We start from the raw sequence: 27,999 nt of genomic DNA on the forward strand, positions 1-27,999 counted from the left end.
AACGAGAAGAGCTTCAAGTAATTAATTAGCCAACAAATTCTTTTATTGAAAGCACAAAGAAGACACAGGCCACAGGCACTCTGGGGCAGTGATCAGGTTTAATTCCCTGAGAATATTAATCATTATTTCCCTCCCACACATTTTTCTTCTTTAATATATATATATATTTATAGCGAGAGTCACATAATATATATATATATATGTATATGTATATGTACACTACTTTACAGAAAACAACATCCCAGATACTGGAATTTATAAATTACAGATAAGTGACAAATGACACAAAACTTTTTCCATTTGTTTGTTCTTTTCAACAGATCAGGAAAAAAAAAAACGTTTTTCCTTTTCTTTTTCTTTTTTGCTGATCCACAAAGAGAAAAAAACACTTTGAAACCCACCTTTGACAAAAATCACACAGGACTCAACATTTTACACACACACACACATACACAAAGGCACAGTAAATAACACTGTTGCAATAAAATATTTACAAACACTACCCAGTATGGGCCTTTTGGTTGTTGTTGTTGGTTTTCGTTTTTTATTTTTTCGTTTGTAAAGGAAGCTTTCGCCTCTCCGTCTCTGCCTTTGGGACCCTAGGAAGAAAAAGCTTATACGGCATTTTGCAGGAGAGTTAAATTCAACTCTTGCGTTGAAAATGCTACAGCCAAATCTCCCTGGCCCAGAGGCAGAGAAGTTTGCAGCGAAGGGAGATGGTGAATGAACATCATCTCCAACTTACAAGAGAAATATAGGGATCCCTCATTGCTTCCAACATCTTTATACGCCTTTTAAATTAATACATGAGTCATTCCTACCAACCGCAAAATGTTGAGCCTGGATGTTGCTACGATCACATCTCGATTTTTCAGACCCTGATTCAACAGACTTTGGATTTAACAGACAGTATCTGCATTTGGGTGGCTTCAGCAAACAACAGCTTGGTAAATCAGACCATGTGCATAGAATATTTTTTTTTTTGTAAAGTACATGGGTATACGACATAAATATTATGAACATCGCGTAACATTCACGGGCGTGACATATCGTTGGGTTTAATGAACATTTGGCTTTTAACGGACACGGGTTCCTCCCAATTGGTCCATAAAATTAAAAGACTTACTTACAGTAAGTAAAATTAAATAGGACTTAAATTACTTACTTAAATATTAATTCAGGTGGGGCCCTATGTCGTGAGCCAACATCTTGTGCTTTCCTGGGAACAAACCCCATTCAACAGGGGAGGATCTCCTCCTGAGTAAACTTCACAGAGGATTGCTCATTATCCATATATATATATATAAATTATATTTAGTAGAATCAAAATAATTGCATCTTCAAAGGGTCTAAAATTCTGAATCTACATAGGCTTCCGTTGTCATTCTTACCGACATTTGTGCAGCAAGACAGAACTAGGAATACAGCAAAGTGAGTGTTTGAGATATATAGATATATAGATATATATAGGGAGAGAGAGAGGAAGATGAGAGAAAGAGAGAGAGAGAGAGAGAGGAAGATGAGAGAAAGAGAGGGAGAGATACTGAGAGAGAAAGACAGAAAGAGAAAGAGATACTGAGAGAGAAAGAGAGAGAGAGAGAGAGATTGGAATTGAGGATTTCTGGAGCTGTAGCCTTCCAATCTGCTATCAACTCTTTGCTTACATTTGGTATTGAATATTGATTTAATTAAATTAAATCAGAATTAAATGCAACTATAGGTGCACTCCATAGTTCTGGACTTAGGTGCAGTTTTGCAATCCTTTGCCTGTTTACTCCTAAGAAGCCCACCAAAGCTCCTGTAAAGGCTAACGTTCAAGAGACCAGCTCTAAATGAATTTTGGGGAGGAAAAACACAACAACCCACCTCTCAGAGGGAAGTCTACAAACAGCACGAGGGAAAGGAACAACCCCGAAGCAACATCAACAAAAAACATGGACAAAAACACACACACAGCAAATCAGCAAAAAAAAACCTTGTTTCCTATGTAAACCTTCATCTGAAAAATTACGCGGAGCCTGAAAAAGCAGGAAGGGAGGGGAAAAGGTATGTAAAAAATACCAAAATTAGCTTTTTCTTCAAGGGGGACGTCTGCTAGCTACGTTAGATTCCCACTCCAATAGTTCCCAGCCAGAAAAATGATTGGAACTGGAGTGCCACAAAGCTAAAGGATCCTAGCTGAAAAAGACCAGGTTGGGGTTGGGAGATGGGTGTGTGGAAAAATCTGCAAAATAGCATCCTGGCTTTGATTATAATGCTGTGGAACGCCGTCTTGCCGGTGTTGATAGCCTTAAACAGCCCAAACCACTACACAACCAGGCTAAGCGTTAGTCCGGTGTTTCTCAAAACTGGGCAACTTTAAGACGAGTGGACTTCAACTCCCAGAATTCCCCAAAATTACGATGGATGGACTTCAACTCCCAGAATTCCCCAGCCAGCATGGCTTGAGGGTGGACGGACTTCCAGAATTCCCCAGCCAGCATACTTTAAGACCCGTGGACTTCATCTCCCAGAATTCCCCAGCCAGTACGCTCTACATGGAAGGTGGCTGGGGAATTCTGGGAATTGAAATCCGCCCGTCTTAAAAGTTACGAGTTTGAGAAATGCTTTTTACTGGACCTTTCTTTCAACTCGTTAAAATGGGGTGGGGGGGGGGCAATCCCATACCTGCTTAGCATCTGCCACAATACATGGTTTTAAAAGTGCTTAAGGTTTGGCAGGTTGCACAGAGCAGGGGTCTCCAACCTTGGCAACTTTAAGCCTGGTGGACTTCAACTCCCAGAATTCCCAAGCCAGCAAAGGTCTCCAGGCTTAAAGTTGCCAAGGTTGGAGACTCCTGGCACAAAGTGTTTTGAGCTTTTCCTGGCTCGTGAGAAATGGATGGGGCGGGAGGAGAAGAGGATGCACTTCTTGAAATATTCTGGAGAAGGGCAGATTTTTCCGCAAGAAACCTGCAGAGTTGACTCTTCAGCAGGTGGCAGATAAAAAAAAAGATCTTTTTAAAACACAATCAGCCTTGAAGCCGTTGCAAAGGAGGGGAAAGCTGGGGAGAAAAAAAAATACCCCATCACAATAGTTCTTGCATTGAGAGCTTCTAAAATATTTATACCCTGATAGTCACCGGGAGATGGACGCAGCGAGGAACACAAGACCACACAGCAGCAGGTCCAAAACACACACACACACACACACAAACACACACTGTGAACCAACCACAGTAATTAGGAGCTCATTGCTTCACAGCAAAGGAAGGGCACACGCACACAGACAGACACGGTCATAAAAATACGGAGGTCCCGGAAACTCTTCGGATACCGGAGAACTCGGGACGAGGTTAAGGGGACGTCGAGATCTTTAGTACACGACGTCGGAAGGACACCACGGCGTATCCGGGTACAGCAAGCAATGGATGGAGCGAAACCTAGAAGAAAGAGGAGAAGAAGAAAAATATGGGTGTTGGGAGGAACGTTAAGAAGGACGCAGCCAGATGGATATCGGCGTACAACTTGTGATCTAACTTGTAACGTCTCGGGGGGGGTGGGATGTGATCCCTTTGTGTGGCCTTCTGATTTAGCGACGTCAACGGGGATTCACTTAAGGACCATGTCACTATCATTTATCTCTCTATCATCTATCAAGCAATCTATCTATCATCTGTCTATCTATCATTTATCTGTCTATCTATCATTTATTTATCAATCATCTATCTATCTATCATATCTATCTATCTATATCTATCTAGCTCATCAATATCTATTTCATTATTATCTATCTCTATCTATCTCTATTTATCTATCTATCTATCTATCTATCTATCTATCTATCTATCTATCTATCTATCTATCTATCATCTATCTATCTCTATCATCTAGCTAGCTAGCTAGCTATCATCTCTCTATCAATCATCTCTCTCTATATATATATCTTTCTATCTAGCTCAGGGGTAGTCAACCTTTTTATACCTACTGCCCATTTTTGTATCTCTGTTAGTAGCAACATTTTCTAACCGCCCACTGGTTCCAGAGTAATGGTGATTTATAAGGTGTATTGTTGTCTGCGCATGCCTCTCGGGCATCGTGGATTGGTTTGGGGGGGGGGTGCCAGCTACCAGCTCTGCTTGTCTGTTACAGCTGGATGATGTGTGGGGAGATGCATGAGCTATTCTGGGACGAGGCTCTTTGGTTTGCGGTCGCACTATAGCACCATTTAGTTTCACTTATGTAACGTGAACTAAACTTCTGCGCGGCCGATACAAATAGCATATTTTCAGAAATTTAAATTGTCACAGGGAATTTTATGAAAACCTAATGAAAATGTTTTTAAATGATGCTATGAATTTTTTTTAAAAAAGTCAATTAAATTAAAAAAAAGGAAAGTGCTTCAGTATCGGACCAAACCCCTACCGCCCACCATGAAAGCTGGAATGCCCACCAGTGGGCGGTAGGGACCAGGTTGACTACCACTGGTCTAGCTCATCATTATCTATCTATCTGCAAAGATTAGGGGTAGAAATATCGTTGACTTTCCTTTCTGTCATTCTAACCTCTTTCCTTCCTTCAGTGTAAATGTCAGCTAATTCAGACGACAGACGGATGCAATTCTTACCTGGAAGGATCTTCCTCCACCGAGAAAGCCCCCTTCATATGGATGGAATTCCTCTTGTTTTCAAACATCCCATAACTCAAAGTGACCTTGGGGAAAAGTGAAAAGAAATTGTAAGATTGAGCTACAAAGGCAGCCAAGAGGTGCTGCTTTTTAAAACATGAAGAACAGTCGTTGGAATTGGGTATGTCTAGTTTAATGAAAAGAAGGACCACTAGGGCAATGGTAGGTTGCTACCGGTTCTATCCAGATCAGTGAACCAGTAGCGGTCGCAGCTGGAGGCTCTGGCCACCCACGCCAGACGCTTCTGCACATGCACAGAAGCATCACAAGCACACATGGACACACGAGCGAACCAGTAAGAGCAGGTTTTGCGACCCTCTACTGGACTAGGGGGTGACATGATAGCAGTGTTTCAATATCTGAGGGGCTGCCCCAAAGAAGGAGGAATCAAGCTATTCTCCAAAGCGCCTGAAGGCAGGACAAGAAGCAACGGATGGAAACTAATCCAGGAGAGAAGTAACCTGGAATTAAGGAGAAATTTCCTAACAGTGAGGACAATTAACCAGTGGAACAGCTTGTCATCAGAAGTTGTGGGTGCTCCAACCCTGGAGCTTTTTAAGAAGTGACCAGACAGCTACTTAGCTGAAATGGGATAGGTCTCTTGCTTCAGCAGGGGGTTGGACTAGAAGACCTCCAAAGTCCCTTCCAACTCTGTTATTCTCTTGGCAACTCTCCCCAAGTGGCTGCCAAGATGGGTTTGTCCACCCCGAAATATCAATTCATCGGAACATTTATTTGATGGTGGTGGGGAGGAGAGATGGGGGTCTCCTGGCCAACTTTATAGCCTTCGTCCCAGGAGGATTTCAGCTGGGGTAAGTTTGGCTCAGATTCCCAACCTCTGAACGTCTGAATTTTTAACGCTTTCTTTCTGGGCCTGGGTGACTTAAATCCTTTAGCGTTTGTACCTGCTTATGGATCTCGGACTTGGCCACTTGATGGAGATTCTCGAGATGCGAGTGGAAAAGATTACTTCGGATGAGTTTCACCCCCAGGACAGATTCTATGATGTACCCAATGGTGCAATCATCAGGGAGACGAATCTTTTCAGCGGTGCTCATGAAGTGCCCACCGCTGGAGAGAGAGAAAGAGAGAAAGGGACGAGAATTGGAGAAGAGTAAGACAAAAATAGGTTTTATTATTATTCCATCTGTTCCCATTTTGAAAACCCAAAAAGGATTAAACTCTAACATTAAAAGCCCTCACATCTGTATGTGTGTGCGTGTAAGTGCAAACACAATTCGTTGATGTGATTTTTCCAACTGGTGGGAATGTCTGGCAATGGATTTGTGTGTCGTATTCAGCCGTGACTTGCTAAGCATGGTCACAACTGGGTATCCCAACAGCTGAAATGCAGAGTGTAGGGAAATTTGGAAAATTAAAAGGACAAGCTTGCTAAAACTTGGGTGTCCCAGGAAATACCGTGCTTTACACTTTTAAGAAACGGCCTTCCGCATCAGCGACGCTAAAACGTAGCCCATAAATATTATGGAGTTTGATCTGTAAACCACCATTGAGATGGATCAGGGATGGTTGATGGTTGAGCAAGATACCTTGCTTATTTTTTTAATCCTCCAGCTTTCATACTGCAACTACTTTACACTCAACCAAAGGTAGTCTCTTACCTGGCCCAAGGGGTCATCTTCAATGCCAGACCACGACTGATGCAGAAACCAGCCCCACCGGTGGCAAACCAAAAGTGGACCGGATGCTATGGGATGAGAAGAATCAAGAGATGAAGACTCAAGAAGGGTTTTCTCTGACACAGAAAAGCACATAGACAACCCCAAATGTTCTCCATCAAGTCCCCTCATTCTCCTTCTTGGCTTACCATCTTGTTCTCGCTGATTCTCTCGGTGGCCTGGATGGGCCTGTCCAGACTGGGTTTTCCAATGTAGATATCCTGCGTGTGAGCATAGCTGGAGAGCAGTTTGACCAACATCCGGACATTCACATAATTGTCATCGTCCACGTGGCAAAACCACCTAATGCAAGGATGAAAACAAGACTGGATTAGGTCAGGAGCCAGGGGATTCAAAGATGCTTAGATCACTGATCTCTGATCTATTTATTTAGGACATCAACCCAAGAACTCTAGCCTCCAAGCATTTTGACTGACTCTCAATGGGCAGGATCACCGTATTCTGACATATTCAAGAAGGACCAAGGAGAAGAATTTAGTCCTCCCTTTAAGGGTTGAACTTGCATGGGTCAAGGAGATTTTCTACATCTGAACTATCTTCTCTTCTAGAAGAAGGATATCCAGATCCTACAGTTCCCTCCCCAACCACCCTCTTCTCGGCTCTTACTTTCGTCCGGATTCAATGAACTTGTCGTATTCCACCGCCATCTTGCAGGATAAAGCTTGGCGGCTATGAGCAGAGGAACAATTGGTGTTGATGACGTTTCCTGAAGACAGACAAGGAAAAAAAAAATTCAATTGCCTTAAAAGACGACAACGTTACTACAACTGAATTCAAAAATCCGTAACACGAGAAGGATCTTCATTAGGCTCAGCAAAGGGGAACCTTTTCAAATGTTTTGCATACTCTTTGAGGACATTGTGGTGTTCCTCAAAACAATGGATGCCCAACTATGAATATTTCCCCCCCCTACGGACCTATTTGGTTTATGATGTTCTCCATTATCCTGCATCTATCTATCCGTCTTGACCATCTTAGGTTATTGCTTAAGAACTCAGCTAGAGGTTTGATCCAACCCTGTGATCAAGATCCTCATCCCTGGATCAGAATCCTACAAGATCACTTCCAGTTATAGCCTGTTCTCATCCTGTATTGAGCTTATTAGCTCAATATTCAGGCACAGGACATCCTACTGAAAATTTCAGGCTGCAAGTAGGAAAGTTCAACCAGAAGTTCAACCACCACACCTGTCCAAGGATGTTGATACCTTTTGAGTCACACTTCTCTATCTCCCCATTCCTCAAGACTAGAAGATGACTTGAGTAACCAACAAGGAAACCATCCTTCTACTAAGACCCAAAGGTGCTTTTTTTCCAAAAGGTAACTAAACTTTCTCAGTTCCTTCCTTGAAAACTTTTCACTTCTTGTCCAAGAAGCTTCTTTGGTTCTGAAAGAGCTTCTTGGATGAGAAGCAAAAGGAAAAAAAAAAACCAACAAAGTTCAGTTGCCTTTTGATAAAGCACCTTTGAGACAACTGTGACTTGGATCAGTGGTCTCCAACCTTGGTCCCTTTAAGACCTGTGGACTTCAACTCCCAGTTGAAGCTGGCTGAGCAAAGCTGGCTGAGGAACTCTGGGAGTTGAAGTCCACAAGTCTTAAAGGGACCAAGGTTGGAGACCCCTGACCTGGATGGTGGAGAATTTCCATGTCTTTATAGTAGCTAAAGCTTCAAGCGATTCCCTGAATATCTCCTCCTCAAATGTGGCCTAGGAGCAACCTTCTGCAGATGTTTAAACTGTTCGCCAAGGCAAACTCAGATTCATCCTCTTCTCCTCCTTGTTGACCGAATGGAAGTTCCTTTGTTCCCAGCCTTAACCCAACCAAAGTGTTAACTCAGAAAGGGAAAACGTGGGAAGTGGAACAGAAAACTGGATCTTTCCCAGCCCCCTTTTAACAGGGGGGTAGAAGTCCTTGTCCCGCTTATTCATGCCAATCTTTTCTCATCATTTGCCACCTGCTACTCCTTTGGCTGTCTGGAGGGGAATCAATTGAAGGCATGAATAGAGCCCATTAGCATCAGAAGAATAGGAGGGTCTGAACTAGCCTGGGGGGAGGAGAGGGGGGGTCTCATTAAACACTCACTGAGTAAGTATCCACCTTCAACCCCCCTCCCCTCAGGAAAGTTAATTCCCTGAGAACTCCACTATTAGGGTCTGTAAAAAGGGGGCATTTTTGACACCTGCCCAAGAGGAAATGCATCAACTCACCCATTCTCTGCTTGAGTTCTTGATCTTCGCCATCGGTGAAGATGTAGGTCTAAAAAGGAAGGGGAAAAAAATATATTTAGGAATGTGCTTCTCTCAATCATGTCAAGCCGATGGTATTAAGGCACCCACCGATTGCATTCATTCAAATCCCCATGCAAATTGCAGCCCTGGATGGAGATTTGCATAAACATTCCGTTGCATAAATCATGATTTGAAGTTTACAGAGCGGGGGTGGGTGTGTGCAAACCAGGCTTAAGGTGTTTTTGGGTAAACGCCTAATTGTTTTAAGCAAGCAGTTGGGTGCCACCCCCCACCCCCACAAGCGTTCGGGTCAACAGACTTGAGTTCGCTGATGTTTCAGGGAGATCTGAAGTTTTTGCAGAAATGCCCAGGAGAGCTTTTGAGGGGGGAAAAAAAAAGAAAAGAAAGAAAGATAAAAGTGGAAAATAAACCTAGCCTGAAGCCAAAGCTTCATTTGCATTGCAAAGAGATTATTGATTAAACACTTCAAAAGCCAGGGAAGGTCAGGAGCAAAACAGAAGAGGTGGGCGGCTTCGCCAGGTGACGGTTCACCTGTCCATCTGTTGCCTTTGGAAGATTGCATTGAGAATTTGCATTATTTGGGGGATTCTGCACACCTGCTATGGTTTCCCCCCAACCCTTCCAAGGTCTGCCTGCTTCCGCCTTCTGGGTTCATCTGTCTACTAAGCTGCTGTGACCGTCACAACTCCAAGGGTTGCCAACTCTGGTCTTCACCTTCCACCACACCTGCCCCTCAGGGCCGCCTGATAATGGGTGGCAGCATCGCCCCTCCTTGCCTCCAAGTGGTTCGCCTCCAACGGCCACCTGAACAGAAGCCAAAACGGGCGAAGGCCGCCCCGCCCTGCTATCTCCACCACCTGCCTGGCTGCACTTTCTTATTGACAGAGGGAGGGAGGGAAGGAGGGAAGGAGGGCCTGTCATCTGCTGCTTGTCTGGGAGGGCTGGCGGCCTGGGGTGGTGGTGGCAAGGAGGAGGATTGTTCAGGATCTGGTTGGGAGAGAAGAGAGATGGCTGTGCCCAAGCAAGACAGAGAGAGAAAGAAAGAAAGATAAAAGTGGAAAATAAACCTAGCCTGAAGCCAAAGCTTCATTTGCATTGCAAAGAGATTATTGATTAAACACTTCAAAAGCCAGGGAAGGTCAGGAGCAAAACAGAAGAGGTGGGCGGCTTCGCCAGGTGACGGTTCACCTGTCCATCTGTTGCCTTTGGAAGATTGCATTGAGAATTTGCATTATTTGGGGGATTCTGCGCACCTGCTGTGGTTTCCCCCCAACCCTTCCAAGGTCTGCCTGCTTCCACCTTCTGGGTTCATCTGTCTACTAAGCTGCTGTGACCGTCACAACTCCAAGGGTTGCCAACTCTGGTCTTCACCTTCCACCACACCTGCCCCTCAGGGCCGCCTGATAATGGGTGGCAGCATCGCCCCTCCTTGCCTGGAAGTGGTTCACCTCCAACGGCCACCTGAACAGAAGCCAAAACGGGCGAAGGCCGCCCCGCCCTGCTATCTCCACCACCTGCCTGGCTGCACTTTCTTATTGACAGAGGGAGGGAGGCAAGGAGGGCCTGGCATCTGCTGCTTGTCTGGGAGGGCTGGCGGCCTGGGGTGGTGGTGGCAAGGAGGAGGATTGTTCAGGATCTGGTTGGGAGAGAAGAGAGATGGCTGTGCCCAAGCAAGACAGAGAGAGAAAGAAAGAAGGGAGGGAGGGAGGGAGGGAGGGAGGAAGGAAGGAGGGCCTGTCATCTGCTGCTTGTCGGGGAGGGCTGGCGGCCTGGGGTGGTGGTGGCAAGGAGGAGGATTGTTCAGGACCGGGTGGGGAGAGAAGAGAGATGGCTGTGCCCAAGCAAGACAGAGAGAGAAAGAAAGAAGGGAGGGAGGGAGGGAGGGAGGGAGGAAGGAAGGAGAAAAAGAAAAAGAAAAGGAAGAAAGGAGAAAAAGAAAGAAAAGGAAGGAAGGGAGAAAAGGGAGAAAAGGAAGGAAGGAAGGAGAGAGGAAGGAAGGAAGGAAGGAAGGAGAAAAAGAAAAAGAAAAGGAAGAAAGGAGAAAAAGAAAGAAAAGGAAGGAAGAAAAGGAAGAAAAGGAAGGAAGGAAGGAGAAAAAGAGAAGGAAAGAAGGAAGGAAGAAAAGAAAGGAAGGAAGAGAAGGAAAGAAGGAAGGAAGAAAAGGAAGGAAGGAAGGAAGAAACGAAAGAAAGAAAGAGTGTTGTTCTCTCTAACTTAGTCCATGGGATATTCTTCCCTCCTTTCCCCCCACCCCCCACCCCTGCACCCCCCCACCCCTCCGTCCCATTCCATTTTTTAAAAAGTTTCCGACAAAGGAAGCGAAGGGATTTTGAACAATAGTCTTGCAGCCAACTTAATGCAAGAGGGAAGGCTGGGACTTGCTCTCAATTAGCATACAGCTGGATTGGTTAACCAGAGGGAGGCCAGGGAGGTTTGGGATGGGTGTCTACAGCCAAAACTTGGTTTAATCGCCAAGACAAAGAGCAAAGAAACCGGGGAGACTCACAGAGTAGGAAAACAAAGAGAGGTTCCCCCCCCCTCCTCCTCCTCTTCTCCCCCCTCCCCAATCCTGGCCCTTTGTAAAAGACCCTCAATGCCCCGTCAAGACTTCGGCCCTGCAGATTCAGAGGTCAACCGCTCTCCCGTGATTTATCATGTGCCTTTCCATTAAACCAAAAAACCAAAAAAACCCACCACCCCTAAGTATGTGCAGGAAAAGAAACACAGAAAAGTTTATTGCCCTACAAACCGAGATAATTGTGCTGCGCCCGTCTTTAAATAAACCATAAAACCGTATCACCCTCTGCGTGTTTTAAGAAACCGCAAAGTCAGCAAATTTTGCCCCAGATGCCCAGCCAGGGGGACAGGCAGCAGTTAACCTCTCCTCTTGCTACAAACGGTTGCATCCCCCTCCCGGTTGATCCCTAGCATCTTGCAGAGAAGTAGCTGGGGTATAAAGAAAATAAAAAAATTTTATATGAAAAAAAACAAACAAACAAGAACAACCATGCAGGCATGTGGATAAAGGCCTGGCTCATCCCCGCCTTCCTTCCATCTTTGCTTTTTTTTATTTTTATTTTTGGCCAAGTAAGGTAAGCCACAGACAGGTCATTGAAAGACCTCAGCAGGACTCACCCCTGGCTACGAAACTCCAGAAGGCAACCGAACTCCTCGGCTCCCCTTCTGGCCGTCTGGAGTTTTGCATCTAAATCCAGTAGACCAGAGATGGGTGTACAAACTTGGCAACTTTTAAGACTTGTGGACTTCAACTCCCAGAATTCCTCAGCCAGCTATGCTATGCTGGCTGAGGAATTCTGGGAGTTGAAGTCCACAAGTCTTCAAGTTGCCAAGTTTGGACACCCCTGCAGTATACCTAGTCAAGGATTTAAACCGCCATTTCTGGTTATTTCAAGAGTTTCTCGAAGCAACCGGGACTTAAGGCCAAGAGAAGGAACCGAGCTTCATTGGAATCGTGGCCGGCCTGCTAACAAGGAAAGGCCAAGATTCTGCTGGAAATCCTTGAACGGGAATTTCATAAAACAGAAGGAAAGGAAAGAGGAGTGGGGGAGGGAAACCCATCATATTTACTAGATTAGATCAGGCCTGCCGTCGCTAGCAACTCCGCACCCAAAAATAGCCTTTTGCTCATCCACAGCCTGCTAAAAATAGCCCAAAGAGAGACCATTATATTTCTATTTGATTAATGCCCAGGCTGCTTATCCGGGAAGATGCCAAGAATCAAGCCAACGCCTCTTCTCGGAAGCAGGAGAAGCCCAGCTGAGCTGTTCCGACAGGAAGAGAACCCCGCCTTGGTTCTCTCCAGAAAACCTCCAGAGACCTCCAGAAAACGGGACTTCCCTCCCCAGAAACTAGAAAGGTGCTGAAATGATGGAACTGCCCAGAAACTTCCCCTTTTGAGAAGACGCATGATGGTGACAATCTGGACTTGTCTCTAGAAGTTTTGGGTGCTCCATCGCTGGAGGTTTTTTTTTAAAGAAGAGATTAGACAAACCATTTGTCTGAAATGGTGTAGGGCCGTGGCACGCGGAGCCATATCTGTGGGCACACGAGCATTGCCCTAGCTCAGCTCCAGTTGATTTCTGGACCTTCTGGGCCCACCAGAAATCAGGAAATGGGCTGTTTCCGGCCTCTGGAGGGCCTCTGGGGGGTGGGGAAGGCCATTTTTGCCCTCCCCAGGCTCCAAGAAAGCCTCTGGAGGCGCTTCCTACCAGGTCCACCTTGCCATTGCATGCCAAAAGTGGGGGGAGCATGGGGAGGTGGGGTGCATTGAATTATGCGTGTGGGCACATGCATGTGCGACCCCTCTATGCTCCCCTCCCGCTTTTGGCACATGACGGCAAAAAGGTTAGCCAACACTGGTGTAGAGTCGCCTGCTTGAGCAGGAGACTGGACTAGAAGACCTCCAAGGTCCCTTCCAACTCTGTTATTCTGTTATTCTCCACATGTGTACCAAGATGCTACACCAGAGTCAACCCTTGGTCAGCCTCTGTCAGGCACTGAAGACCAGATGCAAGTGAAGGTTCAATGAAACTGCTTTATTGCTAAGAGCCTACGCGCAGGAATCTTCTCAATCGACAGTAGACACATGCTCAGAATTAGATAGGGTTCAAGGCCACTCAAGGTGGCTGGACTTAGTTCGCTCGTGGCTACTTAGGGATTCTAGGCCGATTCCTCTTTTAACTACGACCCCAGCTTCTGCCACTCCTTCTCCTACACCAGGGGTTGGCAACCTTAAACACTCAAAGAGCCACAAAGGTCCTAACCCGAAGCCCCCATTCAATTCTAGAGCCAACTGGAAGTCCGGTTCTCCCACCATAGAGCCTCCTCCTAGCATGGCATTCTTTTTCCTCTACTGACCAGAAGTCTGGTTCCCCCCACCATAGGATCTCCTCCTAGCACTGTGTCCTTTTTCCTCTGCCAACTGGAAGTCGATTCCCCCACTGTAGAGTCTCCTCCTAGCGCGGTGTTCTTTTTCCTCTACCTGTCCTAACCGAAAGCCCTATCAATTGTGGAGCCGACCATCAACAGGGAGCTGCAGCAGAGGGATGAAAGAGCCACATGCGGCTCTGGAGCCGCTGGTTGCTGACCCCTGTCCTACACCATCCCTCTTCTGTAGATCTTCTAACCCTGCTTGGAAGAGCAACAGTGTCCCACCAAGCAGGGGCAATTCCTCACATCCCCTTTTAAGCCAGGAGCCTTTCCCACGTGGGACATGCGGTCTCCCACTGACGTTCTCCCCGTCCCAGAGATACAACCAGACATGGCTGCTCTTGCTTCCTTGGGAGCTTTTGCAAACCAAAGGAGGGGGAAAAGACAGTTTTCTCTCCTTAGCTTGACTCTGGAGCCTTCATTGTCCAAGCATCCCAGCCTGGGGGATAGACAGGAAACCTCATTGTTTCTAAAAGGCTACAGTTGGAAGAAACACAGGATGTACGGAGTCCTGGAGAACAATAGCAGAGTCCCATCAGAAAACAACCCAGCAGTTCTCGCCAGGTCAGGGTTTTGGGAATGGGGATCCGGGATCCCCCAGAAAAAGACCACGAGATGGTTCTTCAGTCGGTGAGGTTCCCTCGGTGGTCACCGGGTGTTCTCCCGTGCTTTTCGTGACTCATTTCCCCTTCCTGTTCACCCCAAAGGGGCCAAGCTAGGAGCCGAGTAAAATGCAGAAATGCAAACTTTCTCCAAGTTGCTGGGTTAGGGCATCTTAGCAAAAGCCAACCGGTTGGGTCCTGGGGGAGAGAGGCCAACCCCACCTTTCCTGCCGGTGCCCTTGGCCGAAACCTCTCTAGAAAAGGTGCCTTGAGGGCACAAGATTGCCAGAGTTCGCCTTTTGGCATCGAAGGCAACAACACCCACGCAGAAATACATACATCTGCTGACCTTTGCACCAACCAGGCGATCTGATTTTTAAGGAACTGTAATAAAGGCTGGTGAGACAGAATTAACCCTTGCCTTCCTTCCGAAGTTTGCAAGTTGCACCCAAACGGTTCGTCTTCTTGGAAAAAAAATGGAAGCTGGAAACCTCCTGTTTTAGCAAGTTCCTATTTTCTCCTGCTTTGCTAACTTGGTTTGTTGGTTTGTTTTTAACCTTGGTTCGTATCCTCCAGATGCCCTGGTTTATTATGACCTTCAATGGCTCTGCACCAGTGGTGGGTTTCAAATTTTTTTTAATACCGGTTCTGGGGGTGTGGCTTGGTGGGCGTGGCTTCGTGGGCTTGGCAGGGGAAGATTACTGCAAAATCCCCATTTCCTCCTGATCAGCTGGGACTTGGGAGGCAGAGAATAGTTGGGGCCGGGGCCAGTCCGAATTTTTACTACCAGTTCTCTGAACTATTCAAAATTTCTGCTACCGGTTCGCCAGAACTGGTCAAAACCTGCTGAAACCCACCTCTGATCTGCTCAACTCAACCCTCTCTTAAGGGCTTCTGGGGTTATAGAAAATAATTTTGGGGTCTCTGACTGAAGCTCTTTGGAAGAACGGAGCAACCCAGCAGAAACAGGTCATAGGAAGAAATATCCGTTTATCCGTTTCACATTTATGTACAAGAAAGAAACCCAGGCAGGTTGACGTACAACAGTTGGTTTCCTGACCGTTCAAAGTTACAACGGTGCTGGGGAAAAAAAAGGATCGTTTTTCACACTTAATGACCATTGCAGCATCCCTAACGGCCACGTGATCCAAATTCAGATGCTTGGCAATTGGTTCCTATTTATGACGGTCGCCATGTCCCGGAGTTGTGTGATTCCCTTTTGAGGCCTTCCGACGAGCCAAGTCAATGGGTTAAAAAGCCAGATTTGTTGAACAACCGTGTGACTAAGTTAACAAGAGCGGTGGTTCGCATAACATTTATGGCAAGAAAGGTCATCAAATGATGTTTCATTTAGCCATGGAAATTTGGGGCACAAATTGTGGTGGTACTCATTGATAGAATAGAATAGAATAGAATAGAATAGAATAGAATAGAATAGAATAGAATAGAATAGAATAGAATAGAATAGAATAGAATAGAATTTTTTATTGGCCAAGTGTGATTGGACACACAAGGAATTTGTCTCAGTGCATATGCTCTCAGTGTACATAAAAGACAAGATACATTTGTTAAGAATCATTAGACTAGACTAGACTAGACTAGACTAGACTAGACTAGACTAGACTAGACTAGACTAGAATAGAATAGAATAGAATAGAATAGAATAGAACAGAATCTGGAAAGAATAGAATAGAATAGGATAGGATAGAATTTTTTATTGGCCAAGTGTGATTGGACACACAAGGAATTTGTCTTTGGTGCATACGCTCTCAGTGTACATAAAAGACAAGATACATTTGTTAAGAATCATTAGACTAGACTAGACTAGACTAGACTAGACTAGACTAGACTAGACTAGACTAGACTAGACTAGACTAGACTAGACTAGAATAGAATAGAATAGAACAGAATCTGGAAAGAATAGAATAGAATAGGATAGGATAGAATTCTTTATTGGCCAAGTGTGATTGGTCACACAAGGAATTTGTCTTGGTGCATATGCTCTCAGTGTACATAAAAGAAAAGATACCTTCTTCAAGGTACAACACTTACAACACTTCATGATAGTCATAGGGTACAAATTTCACACTTAAATTATATATTATTTAACACCTAAATTATAAATTATACACAAGGTTGTTAAGTGAATCTGGATGAAAATCCCAGCTGTTTCCCAGCAAGAGCTTGTGGGGGAGGGGGGCTTCCCAGCATGAAGCTAGCCCCCCCTGCCCCCCATTTGCCATACACTCCACCCTGAGAGCTGTGGAAAAAGCTGGTTTTTTGGGGGGAGGGGCTCAGAAGAGGAGCCCAGCACATAGCACCCCCCAATTCAGAAACACCCTCCCCCAACCATCCCTCCTCCCCGGCAAGCCCCAGAACTCCCCAGGAACATTAGTGGGGTGAGGGGGTTGGAGGTGGGGGATACCCCACCCCGCTTCAAGTCTTTGCAAAGGCAGAAGACTTTGCCTCTCCTCCCCACCCACCCACCCAAAATCCAGCTGAAGCCGCAGCCGAGTGGACCCAAACCAGCTCAGCTGGCACCGCCGACGCAGCGGGCTGAGCCTTCCACCTGTGTTTGGAGTATAAACAGTAAGCCAAGCCGTGTTTATACTGTACACAGAAGCCACCGGGGGTGGGGGGGGGGTTTGGGGGGGGGGCGTGGACAGACTGTACTGCGGCACGCACCCCAGCCTGCCTGCCTCTGCCTGTCTGCTCCAGGGTAGAAATTCTAGCCAAGAGGCGGGAAAAAATTGGGCGTTGGAATGAACCGGTCTGAAAACAATGCCTCCCCCTGGCTCCCGTCCCCCAAAAAGGAGAAAAAAAACAAGAGGTGCTGCGAGAAAGGGGCTCACAAATCCGGAACCGAAGGGACAAAAGGATTGGTTTGTTGCGATGGGGCCAAGTGTGCGTGAGGGCAGGTGGGCTGGCATGTGCATTTCACACACACACACACACACACACACACACACACACACACACACACCGACCTCTGTATGAAGGAGCCTGTGTCCAACATTTACGGCGGTAGAGTCCTTCGGAGCTCAAGCTGCTAGTCCTCATGTTTCGGGGAAAGGCTGCAGCCCCCCCCCACCCCTCAAAGAGGTTGTTAAGCGAGTGTACCCCTGATTTCACAGCCCTTTTTGTTTTTGCCGGGGTTGTTAAGTGAATCCCTGTGGACGTTAAGCGAACCATGCGATTCGTTAAGCGAATCGTGCCTCCCTTTCACTCGTCGGAAGCCGGCTGGGAAGGGGCCCAGGACACTTGAACCCAGGGATGCTGCTACTATCATAAATACTGGCCAGTAGGCAAGCACCTGAAAACAGGAGGAGGGAAGGTATGTTGGATACCTTGGCCACCTTGAGTTATTTGTAAAAATAATTAAGGTGGGAGGGAAGGAAAGGAAAGAGAGAAGGGAAGGGAAGGGAAGGGTTGGAGAAAGATAGATGAAAGAAGAAGGAAGGAAGGAAGGAAGGAAGGAAGGAAGGAAGGAAGGAAGGAAGGAAGGAAGGAAGGAAGGAAGGAAGGAAGGAAGGAAGGAAGGAAGGAAGAAAAGTTGTAAATGTTGTACCTTGATGAACGTATCTTTTCTTTTATATACACTGAGAGCCTATGCACCAAGACAAATTCCTTGTGTGTCCAATCACACTTGGCCAATAAAAAATTCTATTCTATTCTATTCTAAAAGAATGTAAAAGAAAAGAAAAAGGGAGAGGAAGAGAGAGGGAGGAAGGAAGGAAGGAAGGAAGGAAGGAAGGAAGGAAGGAAGGAAGGAAGGAAGGAAGGAAGGAAGGTATTTCTATTTGGAGGCAATTTTAAGGAGCAAATCTGAACTTTCCAAGGATTTTAAGGGTCCTCATTTTTTAAAAAGTTTGCTTTGCTCTTCTCTAAAGGAGAAAAGCCAACCCTTGGCCAACCCCTCTTGGATCCTTTTGAGAAAAAGAGGCTCGGCAACCCCAAGAAATGTTTTTGCAGAACTTCGTAATGGGCATTTTGGCGACAAGCGCCTCTGCCAGCTCAGGTCACGGCAGAGCCCAGCCCTGGCTGCAGAAACGCCCGGCCACCCACCACCTTCCTTGGGAAGGAAGGACCTCCTGGCTCTTGGCTCCTAATGCCAGGAGGAGGATCGGTTTTCTTGTGTGATCCTGTTGGGGCAAAGTTTTCACCGCATCAGGAATTTGGCAAGGGAGCTTCCCGCCACTTTCCTGGTTCGCCCCACTTCCTCTCTCTGGCTGGCCAAGTTTTTAAGCTCTGAATTAGCTGTCAGAAGTTATTTCTGCATGGAGGAGGAGGAGGAGGAGGAGGAGGAGGAAGGAGGAGGACTATTGGGGTTTTTAGTCATCTCTGAGTTTGGCTGTTTTCTTGTAGAAGTTTCATTACCTATCTAGGGAACATCATCAGTACTAGAAGGGAGTAGAGTTTGTGGGTGGAGGAGGAGGAGGAGGAGGAGGAGGAGGAGGAGGAGGAAAGGAACCCATCCTCTCCCTGTTTTTAGACAGTGGAGGAAGTACATAGCTAGATAACTAGATAGCTAGATAGATAGATAGGCAGGCAGGCAGGCAGGCAGGCAGCCAGCCAGCCAGCCAATGAATGGATGGATGGATGGATGGATGGATGGATGGATGGATGGATGGATATAAATGGTAGGTAGGTAGGTAGGTAGGTAGGTAGGTAGGTAGGTAGGTAGGTAGGTAGGTAGGTAGGTAGGTAGGTAGATAGAGAGATAGAGAGATAGAGAGATAGAGAGATAGATAGATAGAATGATAGAATGATAGATAGATAGATAGACGGATAGATAGACAGAGACCGATGGATAGATAAAAGATAGATAGATGATAGATGATAGATGATAGATAGATAGATAGATAGATAGATAGATAGATAGATAGATAGATAGATAGATAGATAGATAGATAGGGATGAATGGATGGATGGATGGATGGATGATCAACAGATGGTAAATACAGAGATAGATACATACAGAGAGGGATGGATGGATGGAGAGATAGATAGATAGAAACAGACTGATATAGATTCTATCTATCTACCAGAATCTCCATCACTAAGCAAGCCTGTTCTTAAGAGAGTCGGCCTGTTTTTTACATCCTTTTTTGTTATGCTTGTTAAGTGAATCCAGCTACATATTTATTTATTTTTTAAAAAAAATCCTCTTGCAAACTCCTCTTAAAAGTTCACAATTTTCAGGTCTGCCTTTCCATCCTTTATCATCATCATCATCATCATCCCCAACCTGACTTTTTTAAACATCACAGCATTCAAATTCTAAAATGCCAACGCCAAACAAGCCTGGGATAAAAAAAAAAGAATTTTTTTAAAAAAACACCCAGGGGTAGAGTTGATCTTCCTATCTCATCTATCCATTCAATCTCCCAAGATATCCGCCATCGGCCTTCCTTCTTAGCAGGAAAAGAAAACCATTTTTATTTTTTTGGTCAACTTGACCAATGATTTTGTGCAACCAAGTCATCGTCTTCTTTGTCGGTTGGCTGATGTTGCGGTTTTGCAGAACTGCAGTTCCCTGCAGAGACTTCTGCCTAACAGCTCAAGCTACGACCACAGGAAGGAAGAACGTAAGCTGAGGTTCCACTTCTTGTAATAACTGTTTTCAAAGCGCTCCGAGCAACCGAAAAGGAAGATAACTTTTCAAGACTTAAACAGGAAAGGTTGCAGGACTTAAAACAGGAACAGACAATGCATTTTTGCCTCCAGCCCAAAATCCATCTGGCATTTATTTGCACACCTTGCAAACTGCAAATGCTGTGAGTTGCTCTGACCATCCCTCACCCTCAACATCTGCTAGTAACTTACACAGCGCACGTTTTTTCTTTCGTGCCTAACCTACTTGTGGACCAAAGGAAGGAAACGCTGGCTAATTTCACCCGTTCAGCACAAAAACACGGACTCATTCCTCCCACCCCACCCCAGTCTCGAGCCTGCACACAAACACAAACAGTGTTTGCTCTGAATGGTTGCAATGGGGAATCCTGGTGAAACTAGCAAGGTTTGCTTGATGCTGGTTAGTTTCCCCAGAAGGATCAGAAAAGAGGCTGCATTCCCACGTTGGGTTTGCTAAGCCACGGTTTTCTTGGTGGTTTGCAGAACAAGTCACAGGGGCAATCCAAGGTTTAGGAAGCCAAATTCCAGTTGGGCTGATGAAGCAAACAAATGAAGCATGAGATAATAGATTAAGGATGTGCGCTCCAGGTGGAAAACTGTATTAACCTACAAGGGCAAGCTATTTAATATTTAACCTCCGAATAACGATGACTCCTGCCTGGTAATGATCTGGGCCTTAAAAGAAGGGGAGGAAAAATTGATTTAAAAGCTTGAAAAACCGGCGGGGGGGGTGAATTTTAGGGAAGATGATACTGGTCACAGATGGCAGCGCCTCGGGAATTTCCAAAGCCCCTCAAAAATCTCCACCTTCTCAGTCAGAAGAGACCCAAAAGAGGAAGAGCGGAGATAAAAAAGAGAAGCTGAGCTCAATGAGAAGGAGTTCTTTGACGCTTAACCGCAGGCCCTTTGCAAAATGCAGCAGAGGTCAAAAGTTTGAACTGGCTGGAGATGAGGCTTTTCCTGAACGCAGATGGGGGGCAAGGAGCATGCTACTGCTTCCCCAAAATCGGCCACAGTCTGGGCGGCGTTCAGATGTTCTTAACCTATAGAGTTTTAGGGAATCCATGAAAAATGACCTGCAAAGTTTCAACTTTGAGTGAAACATCTGGATCTGGTTCTTTAACTGGGACACTGGAAGATGGGGGGGGGAGTTGAACTCCCAGAATCCCCCCCCCTCCCAGTTATGTTTGTTGGATTTCATTATTGTCGTCTGCACCTCTAGAACTGTCTGGTTTGGTTCTGCAACCCAACAAGACAGACACAGACTTCAGAGGATCATTAGAACTGCAGAAAAAACCATGGCTACCAACCTGCCTTCCGTTGAGGACCTATATACTGCACGAGTTAAAAAGAGGGCTGCGAAAATATTTACAGATCCCTCACATTCAGGACATAAACTGTTTCAACTCCTACCCTCAAAACGATGCTATAGAGCACTGCACAACAGAACAACTAGACACAAGAACAGTTTTTTCCCGAAGGCCATCACTCTGCTAAACAAATAATTCCCTCAACACTGCCAAACTATTCACTAAGTCTGCACTACTATTAATCTTCTCATCGTTCCCATCTCATCTCATCTCCTCCCACTTATGACTGTATGATTGTTGCTTGTATCCTTAAGATTTATATTGACTGTTTCCTAATATGATTCGATTGCTTATTTGTTCCCTATGACTGTCATGAAGTGTTGTAAGTGTTGTACCTTGATGAAGGTATCTTTTCTTTTATGTACACTGAGAGCGTCTGCACCAAAGACAAATTCCTTGTGTGTCCAATCACACTTGGCCAATAAAAAAAATCTATTCTATTCTATTCTATTCTATTCTATTCTATTCTATTCTATTCTATTCTATTCTATTCTATTCTAAGCATAGCTGGATGGGGAATTCTGGAATTAGATTAGATTAACCGAGTTGGAAGGGACCTTGTAGGTCATCTAGTCCAACCCCCCACCCACCCCAGGAGGAGACCCTGCCTACCCCATTTCTGACAAACGTCTGTCCAATCTGGGAATTGAAATCCATCCGTCTTCCGGTTGTCCACTGTATTAGAGGAAAAATCAAAGCCAGGGAGGGGAATACACACAGCCTCTCATTGATGGGCCCACGAAAGGGGCCTGGAGAGAGATAATTAAAGATCCCAGCTTCATTAAAGCAATTAATCAACCTCTCCCTCCCACCCAGCTACCATCATCCACACAACGGTTGTGGCATTTTATGATTCTTAAATGCTTTTTCCAAAGAATTTCTTCAATCAAGGAGAGAACCACCCATTGTTTTTGAAAGTCACTGAGTAGGCTTGTGTGTTTACACACACCGTGTGCGTCTTTTGGGGGTGGGGGGAAGCTACAAGGGACCTACCCTAACGCACCAACCTTGCATTAGCTGGCCACTCCCAGTTTTTGCAGAAAAGTGCATCCTTCCAGCCCAACCGCAAAGTAATAAAGGACAAAGTTGAACAGATTAACACCACCTAGGAGGATGTGAGTATAGGAGGGGGTGAAGTGATGTCCATAGCAATGAGAATTCACCAAGGGTGAGGACAGCATCCGCAGAATGAGTAGATAGATACAGGTTGACTTACAACCCACAAGTAAGCCCCAAATTTCCGCTCAGTGAAACATTTGGCCCATTTTACGACCTCGCTGGCCCCAGTTGTTAAGTGAATCGGTAGTTTAGTGAACCTGGCTTCCCCATTGACTTTGCCCCTCAGGAGGTCACAATAAGGACACTGCAACCGTCACAACTGTGAGCCAGTGGCCAAGCATCTGAATTCTGATCACGGGGCGGGGCGGGGGAGGGGAGAGAGAGAGGTCGTAACAGCAGACGTCGCAACTGTGAAAAACGGTCCAAAAGTCCCGTTGTAACTTCGAACGGTCCCTAAACAATGTGTTGTAAGTCGAGGACTACCTGCTCAATGCTATTGAGGGAGGGTGGGGGCAGAGGGAGGGCTCAGGCTGAGGATAGGCTGAAGCTGGGGAAAAGGAAATACAAAGGGGGGGGGTTTCAGCCCCCTCTCTCCTGCTTGCCCCATAAGAAGGGAGATATTTCAGAACAAGGGATTGAGTTGGGTCCCATCTCGCTGCAACCTGACCTGGATACTGCTAGCTCCAGCTTGCCTCCCCCCCACCCACCCTCCTCAACACCCCCCCACCCCGTCGTTCCCACGGCCGAAGTACCACACAAGCGGCAGCCGGGGACTCTTTCTTCGGCCCCCAAGAGAAAAGAGGCTTTGTTAGCCTGCCTAGGGAGACAGCGTGAGAGCTGAGCCGCCAAGCGCTGGGAAGCCCAAAGGACAAACGAGGTGGAACAAACTCTCTTCTCCCCCCCCCCAAAAAACGAGGCCGAATGGCTGGGAAAAAAGGGGGAGCCGTTCCCTAGATGGGGGCCTGTTGCTGCCTCCTAGAGAACCGCAGCAGCAGCAGCGGAAGGTCTGGGCTGGCCATCCAAATTTAGCCTTTTTTCCCCAACTGGGCCTGCAGAACGCAAAGTTTCTCCCAGGTCTACCAATCCGATCAGGTGTGAAATGGCTCTAAAGCCACCCTAAAGGGCCAGGGGAGGGCCCAGAAAAGTCTCCAGGCTGGCCTCCTCAAGGAAGGTGCAACCACCCTTCTCCATCCCTCCCCGTTATGGGGCCTGTAGTCCTGCCACTCTGCAAAGGAGAAGCTCCATAAGGATGTATACTTCTAGGGAGGAGCTCTGCTTCTTCAAACTGCACTCTCGCCTTCTACCACCGCTGACGTTACCTAGTTGGGTGGTGAAACATCTGCAAGAAAACCCCCATGCTCAGAGAGCACCAAGGACACTACAATCCTCTTCTTCTTCTTCTTCTTCTTCCTCCTCATCCTCCTCCTCTAATCCACAAACCCCACTCCCTTCTAGCACTGATAATGTTACCTAGTTGGGTCATGAAGTGTCTACAAGAAAACCTCCAAGCTCAGAGAGCACCAAGGATACCACAGGTCCTCCTCCTCCTCCTCCTCCTCCCCCTCCTCCTCCTCCTCCTCCTCCTCCCTATACATCCTCCTCCCTACTAACATGATGATGTTACCTAGCTGGATAATGAAACGACTGCCAGAAAGCCACCTAGCATCCCACAGGAAAGAAACTGTGGGCCAACATCTATTTCCTCCTTTGTGAGTGGTTACAAGAGGCCCCAAAATTGCTTTACGTCTCTAAGGATGAAGGCCAGAGAAAGGTGAATCAAAAGCGTGCTTAAAAGTTACCCTCCTTTTCTCCCTAAACCAGCCTGCGAACTTTTTCCCTTCTTTGAAGTTAAAGACAAGACTTCCAGTTTCTCATTTGACAAGCTCAGGTCTGGGGATCTTAAAGGCCATTTCATGGTCCCCCAGCCCTGTCTCCTGAGGGGGGTGGGGGAAAAGGAGGGGAGGGGGCCCAGGAGGAATAAAAACAGGCAGCTCAGACAAAAGGAGAATTTGTAATTCTCATGGCTGGGATCTCGAGGTAACCTGGTTTTAAACAATTCAGCGACTCCAGAGAGCTCAGACCACAAAGGGGGAGGGGCGCTGCCATTCCCCTCCCTTATTGTTCCTCTGCATTTTATATTGTTGGGGGTTTTTTTGGGGGGGGGGGGCGAGAGGAGAAATACTATTATTCTGGTTCTCCTACCTTAGAGAAACCAGCAATGCTCTTTTTAACAGTCTTGTGGTTACAATGACCACATTTTCATGGGAATAAAATAAAGGACAAACTTAAAAAGGGGGGGGGGGCGCATAGATTTGACATCAGTTTGTAAGGATTTAAAAAAACAAATTGCTTATGTTTACAACTTTGTTTCTCAAAGGAAAAATTAAAGCGCAAAAAAACAACAACCCCAGAGCAAAACTATAGAAACGGATAAAGAGCCATTTTTTGAAATAACGGGCCATTCTTTAGAATGAAGGTCACTACATCTTCAGCTGACGCTTGCTAAATTTTGGGGGGAAAGGATTTATTAACCCCTGTTCCTACTTATAAACCTCTTTGAAACATGCCATTCCCTGCAAACACAACTTGCAAAAGTGCAGTGAATTTTTTAAGCTCCTGTAGCAGAGTTGGGAAGCGATAAAATTCAGCCGATTCAGATCCTCAGCCCAGGCCGAGCCTCAACATCCGTTCAACCCTGCCCAGCGCAAACAGACAAACACTAACGCACACCTGTGCCACTGTGTTGCTTCTTTGTGTGTGCAAGCCTTACAGAACCAGAGTTGTTGAACCGAGGGCAGTTCACGAAACACACCCAGTATGAAAGCAGTTTGGCTTAGTTTAGGGGGGTCACGTGTCGCAACTGGCAGCCGATAGACTAAATCTTAGCTAAACAAACTATAGCTTAGTCCGTGGTGGGAATGTGGTTTTTAAGGTCAGGAGAAAGACCAATCCAGAGATTAGATTTCATCCTTTCTGGGGTTCACAAACTTGCAGTCTGTGTCCCCCACCCCACCAAAGGTCAATCAGAGTCCTCCCAACCGTTTTCAACAAATGATACCAATGAAAAAAAAACACGACATCACAACCCCCTCCCTTCCCCAGTACCCATGGTTCACAGTTTCGGGAGGAGGAGCATGGGCTCAATTGCTGAAGGGCCATCAGACCAAGTCAAAAAAGTCAAAATGGGGGCTGTGGCTGAAATTCTGCTGCTTTTTTAAAAAAATAACAACAACAACAATCAGCATGACAATAGAGTGACCTCCCAGACAGAAGGGTTTCTCGAAGATAATGCAAAGAGGATCCATCTGTTTTATCATGGCCTTTTACACAGGGGTGCTATTCAGCAGGTTCTGACAGGTTCTGGAGAACCGGTAGCCCCAGAGTGGGAAGGGAATGGGGACTTTGCAATATTCTCCCCCAGGAGTGGGGTGGGAATGGGGATTTTGCAGTATCCTTCCCCTGCCACGCCCACCAAGCCACACCAACAGAATCTGGTAGTAAAAAAAATATATCTGGATTTCACCACTGCTTTTACGCCTCTTTTTGAGGTCCTAAATGTGATGCCGTTAGATTGTTGTTGTTGTGTTGTTGTTGTTTTTTAACCAGTTTAAAGCTTTGATACTCGCAGATCACACTGACACCAATCTGCATTGAAGCCAGCTTTCCTCCATCTGCGGCTAACCAGCCCACAATGTCACTTGAAAGAGGGGAGGGGGATATCGCACTAGGCACAGGGAGGGTGTGAACATGCAGCAACTTTTACCAACTGTCTCTATCAAGGAAGAAAATGAAGAAAGAGCTAGTCTAGAGCCCCGGAGCAGGGTTTGGACCAGTGGTGGGATTCAGCCAGTTCGCACCACTTCAGGAGAACCGGTTGTTAACTTTCTGAGCGGTTTGGCAAACTGGTGGTTGGAAGAAATCATTAGGGTAGAGAACCAGTTGTTAAATTACTTGAATCTCACCGCTGGTTTGGACCCCGGATACTAGTTAGTGCAGCCCCCTCGCCTCCCCCCCCCCCGTTGCCCAATTCATGGATTTAAAGCAGGGGTGACAAACTCGATTTCATTGAGGACCGCATCAGGGTTGTGTTTGACCTCGGGATGGGTGGGGAGGGAGCTGGGGGTGGCATGGCCAGCTTGACATCACTCGTGTCGGGTGGGGGGGCAGCTATGGTGACCCGAGCCAGCGAAAATGGGCTGCCAGCGAAAACGGGCTCTTGAGCTCTGTTTTTGGCCAGGACAGCTTCCTGCAACCCCCCTGCCAGCAAAAAACAGAGCCTGGCAGAGGCACCTTCGCTGTTTCCAGGTTGACCCCATGGGCCAGATCTAAGCACGCTCTGGGCCGGATCCTGCCCAATAGGCCTTGAGTTTGACACCCTTGATTTAAAGGCAGCACTGGCTGCATTCATTCACACAACCCTTCAACCCCATTCCTGAATTCTAGCTGTGTTCCCACAATCAGGGGTTTAGGTTAGCCCCTCAGGAAAGTCCCCCCCACACACACACACAAAGTCAATTCCCACGTGCAACCTGTGTCAATGCCCCCTCCCTTAGCCTTGACTTAAACCAATAGAGCATCTCCCCCTCCTCTCTTACAGGAGAAACCCCCGCAACCCATCCACCCTCCTCGGTGCTCCAGAAGACGAAGCTCCGATCGGCCAAGAAATCTTTCCCGGGAGACCTCTGAGCATGCACAGAGTGCAAAGCACTCTGCCACCGGATTCCAACCGCCGTCGGCTGCCGCGCGAAGGGGAAAGAGAGCGGCGGGAGGCGGCAGGGAAGGCAACGCGGGCCGGAGCGTGCCTCCTCACTTTCCAGCCCCGCGGGCAGAGGCGGGGCGGGCGGAGTTCAAGGCGCCCAGCCTGCCTCGACTCGCCCACCCACCCGCCGCCCGCTCCCGTGGCACGGCGGGCCCGCCGCAGCCGCCTCTTCCCTCCCTCTCTCCCCATAGCTCCAGGCACCCGCGCTTTTGCGAGCGCCCGGGCACTTTCCCGGGCTGGGGACAGGCGAGCAAGAGCGCCTCTGGGCTAGTGCAGAGAGCCCCCGCCTGTCCGGGGAAAGGGCGCTCCGGAGGATGCCCCTTCCAGCACCTGGATAGCGGCCAGTCGCAGTAACAGAGTTGGAAGGGACCTTGAAGGTCATCTAGTCCAACCAGCTGCTCACGCAGGAGAGCTGTACTAGGGATGGATTCCCAAGTGGGGTTTCAAAGCAAGCAGCGGCTCCCCCTCCCCAAAAAGGGGACCCCAGACCCCACTTACCATATCCTTGTTGCGCGAGATCCAAGTATCCAGCAGCAGCTCCAGCCGCGCCTTATGGAACTTCTTGGTGGTCTTGACGGCGATGAAAATGTCCCGGGGCGAAATCTCTTCCCGGGCGGGGGCCGGTTGCTGCTGCTGCTGCTGCCGCCTGCCCTCGTTGCCCCCGCCGGCTTCTCTCTTGGCCCGGCTGAGCTGGCTGAAGTAGCCGCTGAACGAGCCGATGTCCGGCCGAGGGTCCCGTCCGGGGGTCTCTCCGTTCCTCAAGCGCCGCATCAAGCCCTCCGCCCCGCGCTGGAGCAGCAGAGCCCCTTGGCCGCCCCCTTGGCCGCCCCCCAGGCCGAGTCCCTGGCCCCGCGGCTGCTCCACCATCAGCACCAGCAGGCAGGTCAGCATGGAGCCCAGCAGCGAGAGCAGCAGCTTCTGGCCGCAGCCGGTCAGCATCGCGGCGGCAGCCGAGACGCTCGCAGCTCCCCGAGATCGTCCCGCGCCGCGTTTCAGCCGGACCCGCGTCCT

At 47.3% G+C, this 27,999-nt stretch overlaps 1 protein-coding gene across 1 annotated transcript; it reads right to left on the reverse strand.

The window, feature by feature from the left end:
- Nucleotides 1–21: 21 nt before the first annotated feature.
- On the reverse strand, nucleotides 22–27,999 carry LFNG (LFNG O-fucosylpeptide 3-beta-N-acetylglucosaminyltransferase). Its single transcript, XM_058157543.1, has 8 exons — nucleotides 27,487–27,999; nucleotides 8,573–8,621; nucleotides 6,972–7,071; nucleotides 6,494–6,647; nucleotides 6,288–6,373; nucleotides 5,571–5,736; nucleotides 4,606–4,691; nucleotides 22–3,421 (listed from the first exon to the last, which is right to left on the reverse strand). The coding sequence occupies exons 1-8, from the start codon at nucleotides 27,925–27,927 to the stop codon at nucleotides 3,355–3,357; spliced, it is 1,149 nt and encodes a 382-aa protein (XP_058013526.1). The 5' UTR covers nucleotides 27,928–27,999; the 3' UTR covers nucleotides 22–3,354.

The sequence above is a fragment of the Ahaetulla prasina genome, chromosome 14 (genome assembly GCF_028640845.1).
Source record: "Ahaetulla prasina isolate Xishuangbanna chromosome 14, ASM2864084v1, whole genome shotgun sequence".
Taxonomy (NCBI): Eukaryota; Metazoa; Chordata; class Lepidosauria; order Squamata; family Colubridae; genus Ahaetulla; species Ahaetulla prasina.

Excerpts from the sequence above, each read along its gene's own strand:
- LFNG (XM_058157543.1), bottom strand. The coding sequence starts at position 27,927 with ATGCTGACCGGCTGCGGCCAGAAGCTGCTGCTCTCGCTGCTGGGCTCC. Across the intron at positions 7,072-8,572 it reads AGAACTCAAGCAGAGAATGG|GAAACGTCATCAACACCAAT; the intron begins GTGAGTTGATGC and ends GTCTGTCTTCAG. Across the intron at positions 5,737-6,287 it reads AAGATGACCCCTTGGGCCAG|CGGTGGGCACTTCATGAGCA; the intron begins GTAAGAGACTAC and ends CTCTCTCTCCAG.